Source organism: Protomyctophum parallelum, assembly GCF_964188405.1.
Source record: "Protomyctophum parallelum genome assembly, chromosome: 10".
Classification (NCBI taxonomy): domain Eukaryota; kingdom Metazoa; phylum Chordata; class Actinopteri; order Myctophiformes; family Myctophidae; genus Protomyctophum; species Protomyctophum parallelum.
The window spans coordinates 4,894,540-4,914,287 of NC_139704.1; the positions used below are offsets into that span (position 1 = coordinate 4,894,540).

General features: G+C 44.9%; 1 protein-coding gene across 1 annotated transcript in view; it reads right to left on the reverse strand.

Annotated features, from left to right (window-relative positions):
• Positions 1–19,748, reverse strand: part of LOC310865260 (protocadherin-15-like) — a gene marked incomplete at both ends in the record, with an annotated part of 422,228 nt that overhangs the window by 201,793 nt on the left and 200,687 nt on the right. The window contains 3 exons of the mRNA XM_083774285.1: positions 13,324–13,403; positions 13,748–13,880; positions 18,554–18,747. Coding sequence (XP_083630411.1) covers positions 13,324–13,403; positions 13,748–13,880; positions 18,554–18,747 — 407 coding nt within the window. The remainder of the gene's footprint in view (positions 1–13,323; positions 13,404–13,747; positions 13,881–18,553; positions 18,748–19,748) is intronic.

Consider the following 19,748-nt stretch of genomic DNA (forward strand, 5'->3'; position numbering starts at 1 on the left):
CGTATTTTGAGAACCACTGCTATAAAGCGTCACAGAGGTCAGTCAGAGAGAGAGAGAGGCTATAGTTTTCAAACTCTTGAACCCTAGCATCCCTATTCGGGGGCGGATATTTGGTGAAATTAGCACATGGCATGCCACATGTTGCATTGTGCTGTACACTGGCTATTTACGGCCTTCGTTTTAGTCACCATAATTCGTTTTTATTTAGTTTTTGTCTGTGAAAAATGGTACTCGACAGACATAGAGCTATATGCTAAATTCTGCTCCAGAATGGTACATAATATACCAGGGTATGACCGTGGTGATACGTTAATGAATGAGGCATCTATACTCAGGCATACCAGTAAGACGCCCTGAGGGCGAGAAGAGACCTCGCTCTTGCGAAGTCTGGGAATGCCCATATATGGACACTATTTGGACCCATTCTGACCTGAGATCAGATTCATACGAGGTTTCCACTGGACACACATTGGTCTGATTGACCCCTTCTGACCTGAGATCAGATTCTAAAAAATTTCAGTCGTTCTTCGATTTTTCAAAAAAATAGCAGACCTACAAGCTCGTATCGCGCCACTCGGTGGCGCGATACGAGCTTGTAGATCTGCTATTTTTAAATAGCTAAAGCACGACATGATGCCGACACCAAAATGGGTGCCCGGTCAGAATGGGTTAATTTTCGGGCCTGTTGTGAACCAACATGACAGACTGGGCTGACATGAAATGCATGGTTTTCAGAGTAAACTGCCCACAATGCCTGTCCACAATGCTTTCCACGCAGTGTTTCGACACAGTTGTAGCTGGGATGCAAGAAAGGAGACTTGCACCAAGGGCACAAAAAAACCACAGATGGAAACATCAACACGTTTTGCTCCCAGTGTCTTTTTTTTCTTCTCCACAAGGTCTAATTTACCACTGGCTATTATTTCAGCACAGGAGGCAGTCCAAGGCAGAATGGCAAAATTATCTTTGCATTGCAGACACACATGCACAAACAAACAACACAAACATGTGCACACAGATATGAACGGCAAACAATTCCCACTGTCACAGGAACGGTTAACAGCGGGGAATCACTGGCGGATGAATGTGTTGTTTTGTACGTCTCGCAGTCTGACAGCTAGCTGGATGTAAGTCATCCACAGCTCTGAGCACTCGCTCTTAAGGTGCATTCACACCGGACGCCATAAAAAATAATTGCATCGCTTGAAATGGAGGGAGCCGTGTCACTCTATTTCACTGACAGTGACACCCGTGATGGGTAAGCCTCATATGTGTATATCTCTGTGTTTGTTAAGCATGGTAAAACAAGCCAGCCGGCATGTGCGTGTGTGTGTGCATGCGTGTGTGTGTGTGTGTGTGTGTGTGTGTGTGTGCGCGCACCAGAGACAAACATTACATCTCTCAGTCACAACATTTCGCAGGGCTTATAGTCTCTGGTTGCCCCCTATTGTGCCTTAAAAATAAATAAAAATAGCAAAAAAATTGCTGATCTACAGTAAAAGCTCAAATGTGTCACAATGTGTCACATTGCAAACACACTCTGCTATTCTGAACAATAATGACATGCCCAAAACAGGAAAGCCAGGTTGACATTTAGTTCAATTTGAATTTAAATTGAAGTTAAACTGAATACATACCACGACTGAATCTGCCGGCAGGGGCATACAGAACATGTGTACATTGAGGACTAGTGTAATGAAAACCACTGGCTCAGGATAACTACATCTTCAACTGTATGCTGCATGTGTTCACTTTAGTGAAATGTTTGAGTCGGGGTGAGCTGATAGCAGAGTGGTTAGGTCACGCACCACATGGGCCCCGCTGCCAAAGCCTGGCAGCGAGTCCCTGGACCATTACTGCTGCTGGATGTCATCCCTCTCCCTCTCTCCCTCTCCCTCTCCCTCTCCCTCTCCCTCTCCCTCTCCCTCTCTCTCTCTCTCTCTCTCTCTCTCAAGCCTAAAAAAATAGCAAAACCAAAAAGTTAAGAAAAATAAATTGGCTTAAGTTCTCTCTCTCTCTCTCTCTCTCTCTCCATAAATTGGCTTAAGTTCTCTCTCTCTCTCTCTCCCCCTCCCCCCTCTCTCTCTCTCTCATATCAAACAAAGGCTCAGCAAAAGCCTAAAAAAAAAATAACAAAACCAAAAAGTTAAGACAAAATTGCTTGACAAAATGGCTTAAGTTCATCTCGTGCGATTCACGCATATTTCTCTATTCACGTCGCTCTTGGCGACGCTCAATGTCGTCTACTTGCATTGACTTGATAATGCATTGAGGGACTCCAAACAAACAAATTGTATCGCATCCATCCTGGAGGCAGGAGTGGAAGTCAGCCGGGCCAAACACGCATCCACCGTTACATCCAGGACCCCGGAAGGCGGAATTAAAGGAGAATTCCATACTAAAAGGCTTTCTTACCTTTCTTTGTAGTTGTTACGTCCCCATCAAAGAGGTCCAGGTGTTATTTTGTGCAAAAGCTCCTTATTGGCTATTTCCCCTACCATAAGCTCTAAATGAATTGCATTGAATTGAATGGGATGTATGGGGTGTTGTGCTAATTTGCTTATTTCCATCTAAATTAGTAGTAAAGTGTGCCGCTTGGGTTATTATTTACATTATGAAGAGAGGATATATACAAAAAATATATTATTTTGAGCGATGGAAATAAGCGAATTAGCACAACACCCCATACATCCCATTCAATTCAATGCAATTCATTTAGAGCTTATGGTAGGGGAAATAGCCAATAAGGAGCTTTTGCACAAAATAACACCTGGACCTCTTTGGTGGGCACGTAACAACTACAAAGAAAGGTAAGAAAGCCTTTTAGTATGGAATTCTCCTTTAACCCGAGATCACCTGACCTGAGATCAGATTCATACGAGGTTTCCGCCGGACACACACTGGTCTGATGAACCCATTCTGACCTGAGATCAGATTCTAGAAATGTCAGTCGCTCTTCGATATTTCAAAAATAGCAGACCTACAAGCTCGTATCGCGCCACTCGGTGGCGCGATATGAGCTTGTAGATCTGCTATTTTTCAATAGCTAAAGCATAACATGATGCTGACACCAAAATGGGTGCCCGTTCAGAATGGGTTAAAGGAGAGGAACTGCCGGCAATGGACCCCGCTGAACCCTCTGCGAACTAGGGTCGGACGTTTCAAAACATCCCTGAGCCAGGAGCAGTGTGCGAGTGTGGGGAGCCGGCCAGCAGACCGCTGACCACATAATCACCACCTGTCCCCTGTATAAACCACGCTCGGAGGCCGGGCCTATTCGATGTGGGACCTGAGACGAGGTCATGGCTGCACGCTACTGAGCTGGACATCTGATGACACACGAAAGAAGAAGTATCGCTTCAGTGTGACTGATGATATGTACTATAGTTAGTACACACACACACATTTTAACCATTTATTTATGTCCAAGGACACAAATGTTATAGGTGCATTACATTTACATCTGCAAAGTCATGGCATGTGTTTGCATGATACAACAGGCATGTCACTCAGTACTCTATGGGCAACAGCGTCTCAGCCATATATGACAGCTGCCAATTATAGCGCATGCGCGCGCGCACACACACACACACACACACACACACACACACACACACACACACACACACACACACACACACACACACACACACACACACACACACACACACACACACACACACACACACACACACACACACACACACACACACACACACACAGTTCACTCAGTGAGGTCAGGGAGCAACAGGCCTGCATAAGACCTTGTGCAGATGATTATGATGTTAATGGTGACAGTGAAGATGATGACATACGACAGCTGATGATTATAATGATCGGAGCAGAGCAGCGGAGTCAATGGAAGGACAACCTGCACTGTACCCCGAGGCCGTTTGTGTCCGACAGCTTGACTGATCTTAAATGGAACATTCTGGCCCCTCCCGACCGACACTAAGCCTCTCCCAACCTACTTACTGAAAGGAGAATTCCGGACCAACTATTTTCTTACCTTAATCTGACATTATATCCTAGAACATAAATGACATAACTCCCTCCCTCCCGAGCCTAGCCTTCAGTCTGCTTCGCTGCGCTCCGTGATTCGTTTTGTCACTCGCCGTAAAGAGGTGAACTACCGTTAAAAGAAAACCCACCGCGCATGCTCGGAGCTATGCAATATTTAATCTCTACCACTCGAATATAATAATAACCTCATTAACCCATTCTGACCGGGCACCCATTTTGGTGTTGGCATCATGTCATGCTTTAGCTATTGAAAAATAGCAGATCTACAAGCTCTACAAGCTCGAGCTTGTAGGTCTGCTATTTTTGAAAAAAATCGAAGAACGACTGACATTTTTAGAATCTGATCTCAGGTCAGAATGGGTTCATCAGACCAGTGTGTTGTCCGGTGGAAACCTCGTATGAATCTGATCTCAGGTCAGAATGGGTTAAAACACAATACATGCCACCTGTTACAATAGAAACGCTGGCCAGGTGCCAGAGATAAGGGACAAATGAAAGAATAAATAACGCATCGTGTGCACATCAGATTAGCCCAGATTGGCGTAAAGGTAAGAAAATGGTTTGTCCGGGAATCCTCCTCTAAATGGAAAATGGTGCATTTATATAGCACCTTTATCCTCCAAACCATGCAAGGCACCGACCTGCTCATTGTCGGGAGCATGCTTGCTCAAGGACACTTTGTCACTAACTCAGGGGGAGCCGGGGTTTGAACCAGGAACCTTCCGTTTTACAAAGCGGTAGCTCTCTACAGCACCGGCGGCTGTTGAACAGTGGGTACACTGTCATGTGGGGCCGTAAGTTGTATAGAACACAGGGAGTGTCACGGCCACAGGATCGCAGCAGGCTTGTTATTGACATCGACATGACAGCTGTCTGTCAATGTTGGCTCTCAAGTGTTAGATGGATGTTAGGTTCTTAGCTTGCTTACGATCCTTGACTATTTCTATGTATTTGATGTATTGCCATGTGTTGTTCTTGCTTACTGTAAATCGCTCTGGATTAAGACCGTCTGCTAAATGCCTACATTGAAATTGAAATTGTACTAAGTAAAAGTCATATTACTCAACTACAAGTGAAACATACTTCAGCATTCCACAATGCATTGCTGTATACATATTTCAACATTCCCCCCCCCAAAAAAAACTGAAAGCATCTCCAGAAATCTCCAGAAATCAATTGTACAGACGCTCAAAGCCAAAATGTACAGTACAAAAAAACTGCAAAAGTAGCACAAGTTTTGTGGATCTGTTACTTTTGATGCGTTTGTTTGACGCACGTACTGTAGTGCGAGTAGGGCGTTCATTTATGAAAAGAAAAATCACAAAACATGGAGATAAGAGTTTTCCGCCCGACAGAAGCGATATGTATGTCCACGGCGGTACAGTATACTGCATGTACTTGAGGCAGTGTGCATGATGTGAGATAGAGAGAGGTTCACTGATCTCTGGGTGATAGCGGCACGTCTGCCTCCTCCGCTCAGGAGACCAGAGAAGAGGGGAAAAAAAGGATGTTGTCAGACAGATAGGATCTCGTTAACGGCAACTGCCAAGAGCACAAGAAAATAAAATAAAAGGCACAAGCCTTCTCTTGTCCGTCCAGGGCTTCTAGGCTATCTTGCTGAGGGAGGAGGCGTTGCTGACATTTGATCTTTTTTTCCCTTTCTCGCTCAGAAAGGTCTCACGCTGTCTCGCAAACGGCACGCAGCACTTGATTTCCTGTCGGCCATACAATACGTGATGCGTTTGTTTCTTCCTTTGTATCTAAGGGGCTCATTAGCCTGGGCCATTAGGGTACGCCATCTGTGCTGCCACGAGCTCCCCATATCCCACACACTCCTTTATTCCATTCTGACCTGAGATCAGATTCATACGAGTTTTCCACTGGACACACACTGGTCTGATTAACCCATTCTGACCTGAGATCAGATTAAAAAAATGTCAGTCGTTCTTCGATTTTTCAAAAAAAATAGCAGACCTACAAGCTCGTATCGCGCCACTCGGTGGCGCGATATGAGCTTGTAGATCTGCTATTTTTAAATAGCTAAAGCATAACATGATGCCAACACCAAAATGGGTGCCCGGTCAGAATGGGTTATTCCCGTGGCGTTCTGCCTGTGCTCACTGGAGTAAACGCATGCACTCAAGTACTGTACTGATGTACACTTTTGAGGAACGACATTAGACAGAAATAGACGATCTACAAGCTCACGATCGGCTATTTTTGGCAATGACATCTGGTGTACAATTTAAGACACACTTAAGTTTTTCACACTTTTAGACCATATCTGTGGTCATATGGGCATACATACCAATGGGTGCCAAAAAAATTTATTTGTGTCCATTAAAAGTCCATTAAAATCCAATTTGAATTACTTCCTTTGAACGAAAACGTGCTGCGTGATGACCTGTCAAGGCTCACATGCATATTAATTAATCTTGATTTCATTCACCTGTGTGATTCCCTTTGCTGCGTCGACCTCCAAAGTATCCGAAGAAAATCAATATGAACATTGAAACTATAAACACTATAGAATGCCAGGTCATTAATGACCCGGCATCTGTCTACATAACATGCTATCTAAAATGAATGTTTAGCCTTTGGCATGAGCCTGCAAGGTTGTTGAGGCTAGGGCAAGTGCTACAGGCTAAGGTGATGTCTGAAGAGGTGTAGTAGCCAACAGAAAAAAGTGGTCAAAGTAAAGAGACAACTCAGGTCCAGCTTACTGGGTCTAGAGGGTTTAAGTTTAAGTTTATACAACTACTAGACGTCCAAATGTCTGAAATGTCTTCATTAGGAGCAATACTGTACGCCATCTGTGCCGAGGCTGATCCCACAGTCCTTTCCATGTGGCATTCTGCCTACGCTCCATGCCGCTCCGCTAGCGGTACTGCGAACGTCATGTATTTCCAGCTCCGGCTAGCTAGGAGGATACCCCATTTAGAGCAGAGAACTCATTATTCATAATATTAGCTTCATCCAAACAGCTCCATATGTGGCCTGAATTACACAAAACCCCTTGAGACTTATTATCTGGGAGAGGGGTTGGAACTTGGAACCGAGAGGAAAGAAGCACAGTTTTTTGCACACTCATCAAACTATAGGGAGGTTTATGTTACAAGGCCGGGGATGAGGACCAAGACCAACTTTAAATGTATAGGACGATCGCTAGCAATTAAATAAATCAAACTTTTGGACCCCAAAATAATATGTAGGTCTATTTGGCAGGGCTAAAGTGGTTAAACTGATTTTTCAATGCTGTATTTTATTCATTTTGTTGGACCCCTGGAGGTTCCTGGACCCCCACTTTGAGAACTACTGCTTTACATGAAACATTAAGAAACATACAACCAAAGAAACAGGGACATTTGAATACAATTCAACTTGAAACTATAAACACTATAGAAAATATGAATACGCTCAAATATGAGACTTTGTTATGATGTGCAGCACAAGCAATGAACAACAAGAGAAACAGAAAAGTCCTCGACTTTGATTTATAGCCAATTATCCCTTGGTTAAAAGATGTTCTACTGCTATGTCACTGAGAAGTCTGTCATACATACAATGTGACCATTCTTTCTTTCAGAGGAAATGCTAACGCGTGCGCGCGTTACTGTAATTGTGAGGGCCAAATGTCTCCGTGAGTATTAGAATTAGAGAAACAGACATTGTGAGGGCAACATTTATTTCCTGGTCCTCACAAGAGAAATGGATGCTTCATGGTGAAGAAAAATAAAAGAAATATGATTATAATGAAGCTACAATTAAGGAAAATGTTCTGGGTTGCGGTTGGGGATATAACTGATTTATGACTTAGCTGCACGTTAGTGTCACACACTAATATAGCAGTTTAGGCATTTAGCAGACGCTTTTAATCCAGAGCGATTTACATTAAGCACAACTCAAGGTAATATACTGTATACATCAAATGCATAGGAATAGTCATCTAGGATCATGAGTAAACCAATAACCTATCCTCAGTCTAACAGTATAATATCATTAATATCATACCACATTTAACCCATTCTGACCGGGCACCCATTTTGGTGTCAGCATCATGTTATGCTTTAGCTATTTAAAAATAGCAGATCTACAAGCTCATATCGCGCCACCGAGTGGCGCGATACGAGCTTGTAGGTCTGCTATTTTTGAAAAATCGAAGAGCGACTGACATTTTTAGAATCTGATCTCAGGTCAGAATGGGTTCATCAGACCAGTGTGTGTCCGGCGGAAACCTCGTATGAATCTGATCTCAGGTCAGAATGGGCTAGTATGACAGCAGAAGCAGGCAACAATAACAACAGCTGTCCACAATCACTGTGGCGTTGTCACAGTTTTTCCGTCTGCGACAGTTGCCACCCCGTGCAACTGGATAAGTAATCATGCCTTCATATTAAAAAAAAGAAAACGTTGCAACACGGCGGAGCAGAGATTAAGAGAAAACAAAAGGCAGAGCAACAATGCGTCTCCCCCCGCCGCACACGTAGCCGGCTGCCTGGGAGACACTGAGCGTGGCAGACACACAGAGAGCTGTAATCAATTAGTATAGGGAACGCGTCTGGCAAAGAGCCCCGCATTCTCAGTCTATCCACGTCTCTCCCCATTTACTCATTCACGTAGAAGGCCTGCTTCGCTTCTCCCCCCCCCCCCGTGTTTACCCACGCTTACTTAGGGGACGGTAACAACCGGGTTTAAAAGAAGAAATGTAATTCAGAGCCAGTGTTTCCAAGGGCGCATATAGTTGGTCCGACATACTAACAGTCCGACATGCAACCGTCCGACACATGCAGTGGCTGGTTAAGACTCACCCGTGGCTTCCTTGTGAGGTTAGGGTTAGGTTAGGTTAGGTTATGGTGTTGGACTAATGCCTGTCAGACTGGTTAGGTTCTGGGGTATGGTGTCGGACTAATGCCTGTCAGACTGGTTAGGTTCTGGGGTATGGTTAGGTTCTGGGGTATGGTGTCGGACTAATGCCTGTCAGACTGGTTAGGTTCTGGGGTATGGTTAGGTTCTGGGGTATGGTGTCGGACTAATGCCTGTCAGAACGTCAGACCAAACACATGCACCCGTGTTTCCCAAACTATGGGTGGGGACTCTGGACACAGTTTTGGGCCATGGACACATTTGTATGGGTCGTGAGTAAACATTTTCTTGGCGTAACAGACTGGAGCAACCTGTGGGGCCTGTGGCCCCCTATAGGGTGTTTCTAAAAGTGGGGTGGCACAGAAAAGGCTACTTGTGGGGGCACGGTGGCACAGTTGGTAGTGCTGTCGCCTCACAGCTAGAAGGTCCTGGGTTCGATTCCCGCTCGGGGCGCTGTGGGTGCTGGCGGCGTGTTTCCTCCTCCGCGTCATCAGTGCCCCTACCCGAAGGCGGGGTTGGCTAAAGGGCCTTTCTGTGTGGAGTTTGCATGTTCTCCCCGTGTCCCCTAGGGTAGGTACCCTCACAAAAACATGCAGTAATCCTGGTCTCTAAACTGCCTCCCCCTGGCCAGCCTGGGGGTCGCCTGATGGAGGGGAAAGGAACTGGTTGGAATAACGTGTTCCTTCCACGCGCTACGTCCAACCAGGGAAACTCCCCCCTGTCAGGTGTAAAGGAGCAACTTGGACACTCAAGCATGAAGGAAGCATGAGTTCAAGTCCGTTGCTCTCCCCTTGTCCCCCATATATGGGGACTAGGTTGGTGGAGGGTGTGTAGAGCCCAGGATCACATTAGATGATTGACACAGGGGTGAAAAATGGGTTACAAAATTGTGGGATAAAAATATATATTAAAAAAAAAGAAAAGGCTACTTGTGTCCATATTACTTCAGTTTAATCACCCGCTATACTTGTTTTTCAATCAACATAAAATATCTTTGCCAAAAACAAAACACACAATGTGACACGTTGTGAGCTTGTAGATCTGCTGTTTTTGGTTCCCACATCGCCAGATTCACATAGCTGTGCATCGTAATATGACATCTAAGGTTCTAAAAATGAACAATATCATTCTGGGGGAATGTTATTTACAGGGGTGCCCTGAGCCAAAAGAGTTTGAGAACCACTGCCCTATGGCCCCCGGGGGTCACACGTGGCCTCTGGCGAGACTTCCACCATGGCAGACATACCCCTGAACAGTGTCTGTGCTCTTTCTGAGAGGGTCATGGTCTGAGCAATTACTCCATCACTCGCTCTTACGATCTTGTATCATCAGTGGGAGGCTGAAGAAGACACGTGATTTTCTTTGTTCAAAGGCTCCCCCCATGCTCCATCACTTCCACTCCTCTTTCCTTTCAGCCAGCCCGCTCATGTCGAACACATGTGGGGGCGGAAGGACAGTGGACTCTCAGTTACATGTCATTACTCTTTGTCGAAAACGCCCCTCGTTTTCCCAGCCTTTGCACTCGACGGAGCAAACATGAAAAGAAAGAGCTAATCAAAGATTAAGAACGCTTCAACGTCTCCCTTTGTCGGGTTTCCTTTAGAGGTGATGTTCCATCATCCCACAGGACACTTTGATGAGCCAGCCACCGTTTGATAGAGATTCCATGCAGGGGCGTAGCTAGACCTCACTGGGCCCTGATCAGCGAGTCAGCACCCCCCCCCCCCCCCCCTCGCAATTGTGAACAGAGCAGCAGCAGCCTGTAGAAACAAGTTTATAAACAGCGGGGCACTGTACAATTGTAGTGGTGATCTGTCATTTTGTGCTGCACATAACTGGCTGTCGGGACTCGAGACTGGGAAAGCCCACTGCATGCACACTCCCGGCTCGCCACAGACACTACTGACAGGCTACACTCTAGAGGAGAGCTGTTGGGAGGGAGGCGGGCCACATGCTTGCCTATGCATATGGTATGGTGTGTGGCTGTGTCACACTGTGTGCTATAGCAGCAGCCACCACCAGGCTCCGTCAAACTTTGTTGAACTCAACTGTCATTGCATCTCTGTATTATAATAATTTCATTTTACAGGCGGCACGGGTGGGCGGCCGTGTGCCCCCACGCAGTCGCGTTGTCTGCGTCACGGTAGCTACGCCACTGATTCCATGAAAGCCCAAATAAAGCCCTGCCGCCTCTCAGACAGATGTGAGGGCCTCGCATCAATGTAACAGTTTGCCAACACAAGAGCTTGTTAAGGTAATTGGATCCCAATCAAGTAAGGAACTCATTTCAAGACTAAAGCTATACGACACATCCTGATCCGCTGACGCCGCCAACAATCCCTCCCCCCTTCCGTCCGGCTAACGGCACATTAGCTTCAGACCTCTGAAAACAACATGATGACCTAAACCTCACTTCTAGTTATGCTAGGGATGGATGCCTCAGGGTAGAGGACAGAGTACAGCCAGGAACTTGCAATGGGCCTCTGGTCGTCAAGATACTCAAGGGACCAGTGCACATGTACCTGTCAGACCACTTCAAAACAGTGAGTAACGCCCACGGAACACCAGAGGGAGCTACACTGATCTCATTTCTCCCAGATTTGGCATAAACAGGGGGTTGGAATTCATTCTATTATTATGCCACCAAAATGTGTAATCAAAATGAAGATAAAGAAAACTTTATTGTCCATAAGATTTACATGAAATGGAAATTTGTCTTTGGCACAACGGCAGTTAACCTGGCGCTGCCAGATCCAAGAAGCTTGCTACACAAATTTGTTTCACAGCTTATTGGGATCTGGGATCGCGGAAGCAAATTCGATGACGGGGCTGTTCCTTTTTTTCAAGATACTTGGTAGATGATTGGATGGGACCGTCTGTCTATCACCGTGTGGGCGTGCAAACACAACCAATCATATTGACGTGTCTATATAGCTTCACATCCGGTTTCGCACATATCCCGCCCTTAGCTCACGCTGATTGGTTCGGTACGGAACAGATCGGTGTCAGCTCAACTCCCTGAGAGATCCCAGATGAAGGCTGAACATGGTTACCCAATACCGGCCCCATCTGGCAGCGTCAGGTTAACCGGCAGTCAGTTTACAACAATAAAACATTACATAAAACACACAGATGCATTAAAACACTGCCGTGCCGACACCTATCTCTAGTCTCTACCCTCTTTCAAACCCACCATGAAAGAGCACCTGTCTGCAATTTGCAACTGGATCTATACGAAGTTTTATAGATACTTTTACTGCTCCTAGTATTATTGATGAATTATTGTATAGTAGTGTATGTCTTCATATGCCTTGATTAATTGAATACACAGGATCACAATGTAAACAAGTCCTCAGGGCTTCTTGTGTTATCTTGTACTTCTTTGTACTGTTAAAGTATCCAATCATATGGTTAAACTATGTTTGAACTCAGAACTGCAGTACAGTAGGTGTGAGGACAACACCACTGTTGTGAAACGGGTTATAGTTGATGCAGTCATCCCCAAAGAAAATAGGATTCCCATCAAAGGGAAAACTTCAAGCACACTCACACAAGGACCTTCGAAACAACACACAGACGTAAAGGGTGTTCAATAGCACTGATGTATGGAGAAGGAAAACCTCAAAAGTTATGAGGTTTCCTCCGGACAGCAACGAATTATACTGTATATATACCTCATATTAAATATAAAAAGTAGGTCGGGAGTGGCTTATTGTGATATAAGCCTGTGGGAGTCTGTCCCGTTACAATGCACTAGACCCACGGAAGATGGATGCTGAGGTGGAGCACCACATACCTACAGAACCATCAACTCCTAAGTACTGACCGCACGACTCGCCACACCCAAGCTGAGCTACTCTGTACTCTATACTGTACGCTGAGTGACCTATGACCTTGTGGTCCAACGGCGAGAGCTCTACTGACTAGACTACCCACTACTACTCACTTAATAAAATAATAATAATAATAATAATTAGATGACATTAAAAAATAAAATAAAAAATAAAAAGACAAATTCGCCAAACCGGTTTCGACAAACATCATCTTCTTCAAGTCATGGCTATGGATAGACTTATATCAAACTTTCCTTCCTCGGACGTTCTACGCCTGCTCTAGCCCCGCCTTCGAGCGAGGAGGCGAGGAGGAGACTGAGGAATCGATCAGGTTTAATCTCTTTAAGGAAACAGAATGCTGGCAGAAACCTCTCATCTCTTAACTTATTTAGTGTTTATGTTGTGAATTAACGCCATGCTTGATCATACTACAGTGTCGCACAAAAGCATATAAAGTACGAGGTCCGTAGATCGAACTTGTAGATCTGCTACTTTTGCTTCTTTTCTTTAATCCTGAAAAGTAAAAAGTTTCCACCCGACAGAGACGTAAACACAGGAACTTCATGTGGAACGTCTTTGACTAAAGAAAACATGATAAACTTACTTTTCAGTGAGGTTGAAGGTCTTCTGGGGGTCCCCGCTGATGATCTTGTATGTGATAGGGTCATTCTCTCTGTCTGAGGCCTACACAGACACATACAATAGTTATCAATGAATAAAGGAATAATAAGCATAACATCCTAAAATGTGGTGCATTATTTAAAACTGAGCAGCATATTAAACTATATATATTAAACCAGCTAAAGTGCATTTATGGAGTCCAGCAGTCTAACAGTTTCTGGGTAGAAGCTGCATTTGGAGCCTTTCAGTTCCGTCTTTGATGGACCACAGCCTCTTTGCCCGAGGGGAGCGGGTGGAACCGTCCATGGGCCGGGTGAGTGGGGCACCTCAACTAAGTGACGTGCATATGTTTTATTCGTTTTTGTACGAGTACACTAGGAATACAGAAAAATGTTTGTGTTTTTCACCTGTAGATTGATCAGTATGGCTCCGATCCTCATGGCCTCGCTGACTTCCAGGTGGTAGGTGAAGAGGGGGAAGCGTGGGGGGCTCTGGTTGTTAGGAGGCAACACCTCGATGTACACGGTGGTGATGGAGCTCCTGGGGGAGAAGACAAGCAAACAGCGGGGCCAGATTAGTGTTGTTGTAGTCGAGTCCACCTAAAGCCAGTCCGAGTCAAGACCGAGTCCCAGGGGGTGGGGGGGTGAGTTGTGGGGGGGATGGGTGAGTCCAAGTCAAGACCGAGTGTGGGAGGAGGTCGAGTCTGAGTCAAGACGGAGAACGACAGATTACGAAACCAGATTATTGTCTTTTTTTCCCCTCATTTGAAAGGTACAGAAAACGCACAGAGAGCAGGCATGTGCGTCAGCTGTGCTCCTTTACTTAACACATTCCCAGCCATCATTCATTCATGAAGAGAGCAAGCCCAAATCAGCACCTATACACTTTAGAAACAAACCCAACAAAAACACAACCCACAACTATTATGATATTTACAAGCAACATTACAGAACAAAAACAAGTCCCAAAGTCTGCTCAAGCGGACATGGTGACACTGGCCTCAAACGGCCCGACATGCAACCTGTTTGATGCTCTTATTTGCTGACATTCTGTGTTTTCCTTTCCAAGCTGGGCCGTCTGTGTTGTGATCCATAGCTTTGTGAAGTGTGCCTTGGCCCTGCCGTTTGTCAGGTCTGGGGATCGGGGATGTATTTGCACAGTGAGACCCAGCCATGGAGAACCGTCTCTCCAGTAATACCTATTCCACTGTGACTCAACACTTTGTGCCATGAATAAAATAAATAAATGAAAAAGCAGTGCTTTTTAGTAGATAACTTTGAGTGTACAATTTGTTGAGATTGAAATTGAAACAATGGGCTGGCTTACTGGCTAAAAGTAAACAAAACCATTTGCCCTCAGGGGGACAAATAAAGTTGGGCTCTTGGGAAATTAACTTATTTGACATTATATGCCCATATATTTACTCATGCAGTCTCAACAAAATAAGCTAGCTAATAGCTAGTCTGACAATAGCCCCATATGTGCCCTCTCCCTACGCTCATTCTGTAGCTCCGAGATGAGGTCACACACTGGGCCCCTCCCACCGCGTTTCAGAAATGGCGCAAGTTTCCGCAAACATCGTTTCTTATCCTTACCAGACCATTAATCCAAAACGTGTAGGGCCCATGTAGGTTTACACTAATTCAAATTTAGGATCGGCCCAGAAAATCCAACTCGCCATTTGAACTGAGCCCTTACGTCCCGTCTTTTGTCAGTCGCTTCCATGTTTATCAAGGAAGTTTAAAAGCTTTAGCGCCCCCCCGGCGCCTCCCCTGGTCGAAAATTTCCAACCGACTTCAGTTCACTCGACATGCACGCGCACGCACACACTTCCTTGATAAACATGGAAGCCACTGACAAAAGACGGGACGTAAGGGCTCAGTTCAAATGGCGAGTTGGATTTTCTGGGCCGATCCTAAGTTTGAATTAGTGTAAACCTACATGGGCCCTACACGTTTTGGATTAATGGTCTGGTAAGGATAAGAAACGATGTTTGCGGAAACTTGCGCCGTTTCTGAAACGCGGTGGGAGGGGCCCAGTGTGTGACCTCATCTCGGAGCTACAGAATGAGCGTAGGGAGAGGGCACATATGGGGCTAGTCTGACAAGTGACAACACAACATGCAGTAGCAGCTAGTTGTTGCTACTTGTTTAGCTCAAATAACTAGACAGTTTATTCATTCACTGTTTATTAATCACATTCATACCTCTGTCTTTTTCCCGTTTTTTAACCACTGCTTTTTTTTCTTTTTTTTCTTCCCTGATGACCAGAGGGTTGATTTGGTCACTTGGACATAATCACAACACCAAATAAAAAACACCACGACGAGTGGACAACACTTTTCGCCAGTCTACTTGTTGTTTATTTCCCCCATCAGTGTAGCCCAAACATTTAGATTCTCGTAGGAGGTTTTTTTTTCCGATTCTGGCGAATCTCTCTACGAGAGTCTAAAAGATAACCCCGCCCCTAACGTCGAAAAGGAACGTTTGTGCCTCAAAATCACTCTTACCTTGTACAAATGCAAAATCTAAGCTGCTTTAAATGTTGCCCCACTTGTTTGTGAGGTGTTCGCAATCAGATTAAACACCGCACATGCTTATTTTTCAATAAAAAAGGTATTTTAATCAACTCTGTCTCGGAATCTGGCGGCCATCTTGCTTTTCTCTCCATTGTAAATGCGCAAGAGAACCCTGGCCGCTAGGGGCACGGGCAATATTCTGTTGCGCCGTTTACCGCATTTACAATGGAGGATTCAGAAACAGAGTGGATTAAAATACCTTTTTTATTGAAAAATAAACATGTGCGGTGTTTAATATGATTGCGAACACCTCACAAACAAGTGGGGCAACATTTAAAGCAGCTTAGATTTTGCATTTGTACAAGGTAAGAGTGATTTTGAGGCACAAACGTTCCTTTTCGACATTAGGGGCGGGGTTATCTTTTAGACTCTCGTAGAGAGATTCGTCAGAATCGAAAAAAAAACCTCTACGAGAATCTAAATGTTTGGGCTACCATCAGTGCATGCCGTTTGCTGTAGGTTAGGCTGGGGGCGGGGGAGGAGGCATTCCACCGGCCACACCCCCCCACCCCTGGCTTTAGTAGCAGGGGTGGGGGGGGGGGCAGGCAGCAGAGCAGAACAGCCCCAGCAACAGCGCTTGAAAGTGAAAGTATCTGTGAATGGGCTCTGCTGCCCCCGTCCCCTCCTGATGCCCCAGGCTTTTGCCTGACTTGCCTGATGAGAAGACTGGCGCTAGAGACATATATTTTAAGTTGCTTGATTCAGTATTTAGATATTAGATATTGTACAAACTCATTTTAACTTCAAACTCCATTTTAACCATGTTAGATTAATTGAAAACCTTGTTTCTGGTGTAAAAGTGCAAAAGTATATCACAATGCTGCACTCTCTGAAGGGTGCTGCTAGCTTTTACAGAAAGAAATAAATAATTTGTTGAGTTTAACAAGACAAGACAGACAACACATCAAACAACTCCTACTGCGATGATTAAAATGAACGTTTAGTGAAACAAATAATGGGAAGAGATTAAAAGAAGAGACAAAGGCAGCTGCCACGTTCAGCAAAACAAGAGGCCATCTGCTGTTTGACTCACAACAAATTATCTCAGAGCCTAGCTGTCAGCCTTTTGTTTTATTTCTTTTTTCATCCTCTTTCCATTATTCAGCCAAACAAGTGCAAAGCTAGCCATTGATGAATGAACGATTGAGCCAGTCTGAATGCATGGGTATTCAACTGAAACAAAAGATAGATGTAAAACAAGTAGCGCTGATTACCTAATTATGAGAGGTCTAAAATAGCAGACCTACAAGCTCGTATCGCACCGTGTGGCGTGATACGAGCTTGTAGGTCTGCTATTTTTGAAAAATCGAAGAGCGACTGACACTTTTAGAATCTGATCTCAGGTCAGAATGGGTTAATCAGACCAGTGTGTGTCCAGTGGAAACCTCGTATGAATCTGATCTCAGGTCAGAATGGGTTAAGACCTGGTCATAGAGCCCTGGACACCAAAAACTAAGCATCAGACCTAGTGTTGATTTTGACCGACTGGCACAACACTAGCCATTAAATTAAAGGGACACTTCACCCTTTTTGCAAAAAAATATATGTTAATGACGTTTAGAAGCTTTAGATCACTTTCCTGGGGGTATTTATGTGTGTAATATGTGGTTTTAGATATTTTAGATTGTAGCAGTGAGCCTGTTGTCTCTGATGTCATGGACACTGGTCTCACTACCTTCCTGGACTACAATTCCCATAATTCTTTGGTGCACTGCTCCTCCTTGTGGATAGGGGGAGAGCTGTCTTACTGAGACAACATGTAGTCCAGGAAGGAAGTGAGCCCAGTGTCCATGACATCAGAGACAACAGGCTCACTGCTACAATCTAAAATATCTAAAACCACATATTACACACATAAATACCCCCAGGAAAGTGTTCTAAAGCTTCTAAACGTCATTAACATATATTGTTTTGCAAAAAGGGTGAAGTGTCCCTTTAAATAATGCATCACTAGTTTCTTTCAAAATTGGCCTAAAAACATCTATCAGGAGACCACATGAAGGGGAGGTGTAATTTTCCCATCTCTTTTGTGCATTATTATGTTAATTTTGAATGCTATGTGGATGAATTCATTACATGGGACCACAATGGAAACAGGAGTTGTTTTTGTGTTATCCTTTTATAGCCTTAATGTCTGACTGTACCGTACGTGCCGTTCACATTTTTGGCTAATAAAGTATTCAATCTAAAAACATTCTTAATCTGGGTTCATAATCGCGTTTGAAATGTCATATCACTTCAGAGAGTTAATCCTCAGCAAACGATGAAGAGATCTGAAGGAAATTAATAATGAGAGAGAATGTTCTAAAAAGATAATACAAAATTTAATCCATTCTGACCGGGCACCCATTTTGGTGTCAGCATCATGTTATGCTTTATCTATTGAAAAATAGCAGATCTACAAGCTCATATCGCGCCACCGAGTGGCGCGATACGAGCTTGTAGGTCTGCCATTTTTGAAAAATCGAAGAACGACTGACATTTTTAGAATCTGATCTCGGGTCAGAATGGGTTCATCAGACCAGTGTGTGTCCAGTGGAAAACCTCGTATGAATCTGATCTCAGGTCAGAATGGGTTAAAAATGGTTATAGAAAATAGGATTTGGAGAGATAAGCAGGGCAGAGTGAATTGTACCTTCTCTGGATTTCCGGCGCGTTGTCCGAGGCCTTGACGGTGAGGGCGTAGGACTTCCCCACCTGGAGGTTGACCCCCATGGCGATGGTGATGCGCCCGGTGAAGTTATTGATCACAAAGTCTCCCTGGGCACCGGTCACGATGGTATAGGTCACCAGGCCGTTCAGTCCCTCATCAGCGTCTGTCGCTGCCAACTGGGGGGGGGGGGGGGAGGGGAGAGAGAGAGAGAGAGAGAGAGAGAGAGAGAGAGAGAGAGAGAGAGAGAGAGAGAGACAGAGACAGAGAGAGAGAGAGAGAGAGAGAGAGAGACAGTGAGAGACAGAGAGACAGACAGTGAGAGACAGACAGACAGTGAGAGACAGAGAGACAGACAGACAGAGAGAGAGAGACAGACAGACAGAGAGAGAGAGACAGAGAGACATACAGACAGAGAGAGAGAGAGACAGAGAGACAGACAGACAGACAGACAGAGAGAGACAGAGAGACAGACAGACAGACAGACAGACAGAGAGAGAGACAGAGAGACAGACAGAGAGAGAGAGACAGAGACAGACAGACAGACAGACAGACAGACAGACAGAGAGAGAGAGAGAGAGAGAGAGAGAGAGAGAGACAGAGAGACAGACATACAGAGAGAGGAGAGACAGACAGACAGACAGACAGACAGACAGACAGACAGACAGACAGAGAGAGAGAGAGAGAGAGAGAGAGAGAGAGAGAGATATGGAGGTCATTGAAATTAAAATGTTTGAGAACCACTGTACACTAAATGGAGTAGCAGCCAGAGACTTAATTAGTATCATCGGTAACACCTGTGAAGGCCCAGCAATGGCATATGTGCATTAGAGCCTATTGAGTCAAAGTAGAGATCAGAGGCCTTCAGCAGGGGTCCTCAGGGTTACTTGCAAGGTTGAAGATTCTTGGCTATTTTCTCAATTTATTCCTCTTTCGTATATTATATTGACTATTTAGCCAATGTATGACCACTTTAGTTGGAGTTTTTTTTCTTCTTCGACACACTGTCCTAAGGCAAGGTGAGCAGCTATCCCTTTCATGCTTGGTGAACCAGTCAAGCGTTTAATGTTTCCCGGTTTGCCGCTTGGGAGCGGCCTCACACGGGCTCCGTCAGTCAAAGGCCCCCTCCTGTACTAATAATGATAGGACGGAAAAATAAAACCCACTACAATCTATATTT